Raw genomic sequence first — 6,293 nt, forward strand, 5'->3', positions numbered from 1 at the left:
TCGTATATTTCGAATATTACTCTTGGCCAGGGGAAAAAAGTAAGGTTTATCATATACACAGTGCTGTATTTTTCCTTCTTGCGCGGTCACCGGAACGCTTCGAAGGAGAGGTACTAGCTCGCTCCCGAATACACGAGGTCTGATCAGATCGGTGTATATATAAACGGTGTCTACATCTTTCACGATGGTTTTCGGTCTGATTAAGAACTCTATTGGTTTTTGTTTCTTCAAAACATGATGTTCCACTGTAAAATAACGCGGAAACGTGTCCTCGATGCTGGTGAGACGCGGACCCGCACCACTGATTTTTTTGACCCGTATCAAGGGCTCGTCGGCCGGTGGAAACCGACTCTTGAGATACTCAAAGTTCAAGCCGAACACGCCACCGGTATATCGCTTGATTGTAATTTCTTTCTCGTATCGCAAGCGAAACTGTTCCAACATATCTGGGACACTGCGATACTTGCCGGGCGGTATGTAATACACGTGACGATGGCCCCTGTCAGAAAATTCGATACCCGCACGCTTGTGGTCTACCGTGAACGTGGGCTGGAAGCTCACTGGGAACATGACCTCCGCAAGCGATGCCTCATATCTTTCTGTATCATATTTTAACTCGGAGAATAGTTGGGTTACAAAATCGTTCGCGGTGTTAGCCTTAAAAACGCTCATTGAAGAATTACTCGGTAAAACCAGAAGAGTCATCTTCGTCGGCGGTTTGGAGAGACAGTACCCTAGTTAGCGAGGATATATCCGTCTGGGTTTCGGTGAATAAGTTGTACACAGTTACACCCACGATAAAAAACAGTATCGCGAGCTGTAGAACCACCAAAGGTATCCGTAACGTACCCCGCTGCGATAAATCCATGATTACCACGGTCGAGTTGTCGTGTCTGTTTTATACAAAACCGTCAACGTAAGAGTCCATCGATTTTGGATAACCCTCCCAGCGCACTAGATATCTCCGCTTGCGCCCCCTCCCGATCACTTTCTGTATCGATTCGACGCGATAGACATCGTCTTTTTTATCGATGGCTTGTAATTCGCTTTCGTAGAATGTTCCACTAATTACGTCCCCGTTATAATCTCGGATGGTGTACGTAGCGGGGCTTCCCCATTTCCGTGTGTGCACGTAAAATATCTCGCGAGTCCAAGACCCCGCTGTCCCTTTTGCAAACGTGGCACGTCGGGTGGTAATTCTCACTGGTTGATCGACGGGTAGCTTGGGTGACACCGGAGGTCCGGTTCCGTTGTATAGTCTATCGAACACCAGAGACGCGTTGCTATTGGTAACCTCTGACGGTCGCATCAAAATCGCGGTGTGATACGTTTGGTTATAGCTCTCTGCGATATCTCCCAGCACGTCGATGTAGCGATGTGTGCGGTTCTTGACAAAGTATCGATTCAATACATTGCGGGTCGTACGAATTACACGCTCTACGACGCTAGCCTTAGTATCGCTGTTGGTAAAAAAGTGCTTGACGTGGTTGTCTCTAAAAAACCTCTGTATAACCGACCCCGTGAATTCTTTCCCGGCATCAGTCTGAACGACGTGTGGTCTCTTATGAGCGAATACCTGGTTGAAGCCCTCGATCATATCTATCGGACGCTTTCGTTTCGTGGCGTATAAAAACATATATTTCGAAAAACAACAAATTGACACCAACACATAACGATAGCCATCATTGCTACTAGAAATATTAGACAAGTCCATGAGGTCACTCTGGATCTGAATAAATGGCCCGCCGACGATCGTCTTCTGTCGTTGAAATTTGCCGGTATACGGATAGAACAGGGTGTAGCTATCCTCTTGTTTCAAATCCTTCTTGTCGGGGTGCAAGTATTTACCGCGATAGCTCGCCGGGGCTTTGATATCAAAATATTTATCCTTACTCGTCATCGTCGTAGGCCGTCCACGATCCGTAGAGCTGGGGCGGCTTCCTGTTAGCTCGACGGCTACGTTTGATGATCTCTTGCAGTGGCGGTGATCTTTTGGCTATCTTGCTTGTGGTGGGGGTACTTGGAGACGACGGGGCTTTCGGTGTTACTTTCGAGGTGACCCGACCCGGCTTCACCTCGTGCAGTAATTCACGGAGAGTGGCTATCTGATCGTTCGTGAACCCGTTGGAGGTGTCGGTCATCTTCATCTGAAGAGGCTTGTCGATCTGACCCCGTTGACTTTTATACTTTGAGATGGCAGAGTTATACATGGACAATTTCTTGTCGGCCGAAACGTCCATAGTCAAAATCGCGCTGATCGATCGGTCCAACTCGGAGTTCAAATCAGTCGCGTTAGAGGGAGCCAGAGGGTTAGGCGATATGATCACTTTTTTGAAATTCATTTTTTGCCAAAAACAGATTTCAGCAACGATGCCGCCAATGGCAGGATTGATAAGATACCGCTAATAAAACCGCCTCGTTGTGTGTTGGCGTGTAATACACGTCTCTTGGTCTTCAAGCTCAACTTTTTACTTGTCAGCTTTCGAATTTTGTCTTTATGCGGGTGTAAATTTTGTATATGGCGTTTTGACAGTCGCAGATTGCCGTTCAAAACATTCACACAGACTTCACAAAATGCCTTCACCAAACCGGAAGAGCTACCCAATAATATATCCTTCCTTACCGCGGGCGACGCCTTGGACAGAAATTTCAAAGTCTCGCCGTGCTTCTTAATATAACAGTGACGTTTCGGCAGCGATTTGGTCCGAGCCATTATGAATATAGTGTCAAAAGTGTCGGTACTTTCGCTATTTATAGTGGCGTGTACAACACGAGTTCATCCCCAGGAAACACCCCTGTTTTAACACGACTAGAATCGGGTGTGGCTTGCGTCAAATCTATAAAAATGTACCCGTGAGCGTTCTTTGTCGCATCGGCATACGCGTCAACTAGAAACTTGGCGTTACCGGGGTACATTTGCTTGCCAAGAACTCGAATCTGAGATCGATCTCTAGGATTACGCATGATAATCAAATACTGGGTGCTGAGACTGAGGTCCCTCGATCTTTTGGACTGGAAATATAGATTTTGGACCGCGAATATTGTGGTCACCGAGCCGTGATTCGCGTAGACTGTAAAAAAGGGGGTCACCCTGTCCGAAAATTCCATTTTATCATCAATAATTAATAGAGTAGGACACGGGCGGCTTGTCGCCAACTCATCCAAAATGGAGAGATCCGAGTAAAACTCAACGCCTTGTAGCTCGTTAAAGGAGTCTTGATAAGCCGTATAGCAATAGATAATTCTTTTAATTCGCCCCTTTGAAAGCTGATCGATATTTTTTATGACTTTAAATATAAAAGTACTCTTCCCCGAAAACGACGGTCCTGCTAAAAGACACGCCCTCCCTGTCGAGAAATCCATCACCAAGGCTGTTTTGACGCGACGAGACATGTATTCACAAACACACTTCTATATATATATAACAAGGATAGGTACACGAAAAAATATGGCGATTCAGAGCGTCACGCAAACCGTCCACACAGCGAATCTTACAATGTCCACGACCCCGTCTTTTTACACCAGAAGCGAGGTGTCATAATCGACGCGAGAAGACGTGGCATCATCAGGGCTCAGCGGTGTCATGGCCAAGACTCGAGGTCTACGAGGGGGAGGGTAAGGTGATACCCGCCCGGGTGACTTTTTTGTTACGATTTTAGTCAGATTCGGTCTTGGTAGCACTGGCGACTGATGTATGTCTCTGGCACGCTGCGGTGTCGCCACGACAAACGGGGCAGTCAGATTCGGTCTTGGTATCACTGGCGACTGATGATGTATGTCTCTGGCACGCTGTGGTGTCGCCACGACAAACGGGGCGTCAACCACGGTGGGTGATGTGTCAACGGATTTAGGGGCGCGACGATCTTCTCTATGACCCGATCGGAGATAACCCTGGTTCATGAAGCGGTATCGGGTGTTGTCGTTTCTTTCGTGAGTCAAGCGCTGATCACGGCTCTGTACGCTGCAGGAGGCACGATCGGTTGGGTCTGTGAAGCCAACTTGACGACGATTCAAGATACGGGCATCAGTCAGCAGTCGGCTCGTCACATCATCGCCTTCATATGTGAACACAGGTAGAAACTGCAGCTCCGTCACACACCGCAACAGGTCGTCTCGAAAGCTCATCCATTCTAGAACACAAAGGATAGTTACACATGTGTCGGGTAATGACTATTACTGCTTGGTTACCTGGTCTCAAGGTGGTGGCAGTGTGTAGACACTCCTGCAACTCTTTCTTGAAGTGAATCGTTTGCTGATCGGTCAGATTGTCTTCCAGCAGAATATCTTTCAGCACAGAGACACGATGCCAGTTGGCTTGGGTGTCGCGGTGAAGTCTATTGAGTGAAAGCTGGCCACAAACATGACTAATGAAATCGCTAGCTGAGTTATGAGTCATCTGGAAAAACAAAAATAACACACGTATTACAAACTGAAACGCCGCCTTCGAAAACTAGTCACAAGCGACAGGCGTTGATGATAGAAAAAGCGTTCAATGTGGAATAAAATTTCACAGTGAGCACCAAAAGATATACAATGTATGCCAACAAAATAGTGTCTTCGTTTTAACATGTCTTTGACGTGCCGCCGAAACACTATAAAATAAAATAATAGTAAGACTCCATACTTGTGTCACAATATACAACCCCACCTGTTTTTAGGAATTCCATGTGACTCGACAGGTCTTGTAGCTGAGACGGGCGAGGAGGACGCCAGCAGATTCTTGTGTCTATGAATAAACGTGCCTTAGCAACGACAGAGAGCTAATAGCATATTTACACACCCCCAATCTCCTCCAAGATGTTTCTGAGTCTTCTGACGTCCATGTTCAAAGCCTCTATCTTCAAGACCTCAGCCAAAAGTTCCACCCGGTCTGCCCCGTATTCGTGTCGTATGATCAGGCCAAACAGAACCCCAATCTCAAACTTGTCTTTCTGCTCGCATGGAGGTAAATGATCGTACCCAGACATGTACTCCCGCAGCGGGAAGAATTCTGCATGATCAATGTATTGATCCATCTGAGAATTGCGACAATTATGATTTCAATTTATGATGAATCATAACAGTTTCAACTCACCATGATTCCTTCTATACGCTGATAAAATCTGAAAAGAAAAACTCATTGTATTATACAATCATGAAACACAATACGCTTTTCCCCACCTGCTGTAAGCTATTGGCCTGTGGAGTTAATGCTATCGTCTGTAAACAACGCGAGAAAACGAGCACTATTGTGAAAGGTTCAAGATGCATAGAATAATTCGAATCAACATGAGAGCATAATGCGAAAACAGGTTTAAAAAAAAAGCACAGAATACGGAAAGTGCACATTTGGAAAAAATCATAGTTCCAAGGGTCTCGTATGAATACCGTCTGATTCGACTATTCGTTTACAGTAGAAGTGAGACAGGGCCGATCGAAATTGCTCATAGGTAAAAATGGAGGCATTTTTCCGTACAAAACCCGAATTAATATCCCCATGAGGTTTTTTCTCAAACAACACTTTCCGGTAGATGTCAGCAGTCAGTTTGTTTACCTTTGAGAGCCCTTTACACGAGTACTTATCCTCATTGCAATAATAAGTCTTTGCGGACAGACCAACGAAAATATTCGATTGTGCCTCAATTTTGAAAAGACCACTGGTCCGTTGATCATATCGATTACGAGCTTTACAACAGGCACGTTTATCATTGAACGATAGAGGATTGGCCAAAAATTCGCTACGGTGCTCATCACAGGCGATTGCTGGAAAATATTTGTGAAAATTTTCAAAAAATTCTGCTTGTTTTTCGGGTTGTACAACTTTTAGCAGGCTGTCAGAGGAGATAGCGCCGTACCAGGAATCAGTGTCCGAGTATAATAGTTCAATGGACCGTGGCAGGAGGTAGGTGGACATATACGAATGGAACCGTAATAAGGCCAATTTCGCATAACCATACACAAAGTACCCAATGTGGTTAGGTTGGTTCCAAACATGTTTTCTCAATTTCATGGTCACCTCAAAAATATCTGGTGACAACTCAATCATTGATTTAAATCTGGAGTCATTTACCAAGACCATAGCTTTTTGACGGTTAACAATCTTGACATCAGAATATTTTGTACAATTCGAGATAGTTTTACCTATACAGGAATTTCCAATGTCCTTATAGAACTGCCCTAGTGGCTTCTGGGACGGGTCATCGTCAGCCCGTCTTCTAGCCTCGGTTATCGTATCTACAAGAGAATTGAAACATTCAATGGGTTCAAACTCGATAGCTTGAAATATCTTAGTAACGATTAACCCATTCTCGAGG

At 45.3% G+C, this 6,293-nt stretch overlaps 1 protein-coding gene across 1 annotated transcript; it reads right to left on the reverse strand.

The window, feature by feature from the left end:
* Window positions 1–3,374: 3,374 nt before the first annotated feature.
* On the reverse strand, window positions 3,375–5,319 carry LOC145452634 (uncharacterized). Its single transcript, XM_080330818.1, has 6 exons — window positions 5,161–5,319; window positions 5,075–5,102; window positions 4,781–5,015; window positions 4,649–4,726; window positions 4,189–4,396; window positions 3,375–4,130 (listed from the first exon to the last, which is right to left on the reverse strand). Exons 5-6 carry the CDS (start codon window positions 4,394–4,396, stop codon window positions 3,517–3,519), a joined length of 822 nt encoding a protein of 273 aa, XP_080186944.1. The 5' UTR covers window positions 4,649–4,726; window positions 4,781–5,015; window positions 5,075–5,102; window positions 5,161–5,319; the 3' UTR covers window positions 3,375–3,516.
* Between the last annotated feature and the right edge of the window lie 974 nt (window positions 5,320–6,293).

Source organism: Botryllus schlosseri, chromosome 12, assembly GCF_051294905.1.
Source record: "Botryllus schlosseri isolate E-star chromosome 12, Bs_hap1, whole genome shotgun sequence".
NCBI lineage: Eukaryota > Metazoa > Chordata > Ascidiacea > Stolidobranchia > Styelidae > Botryllus > Botryllus schlosseri.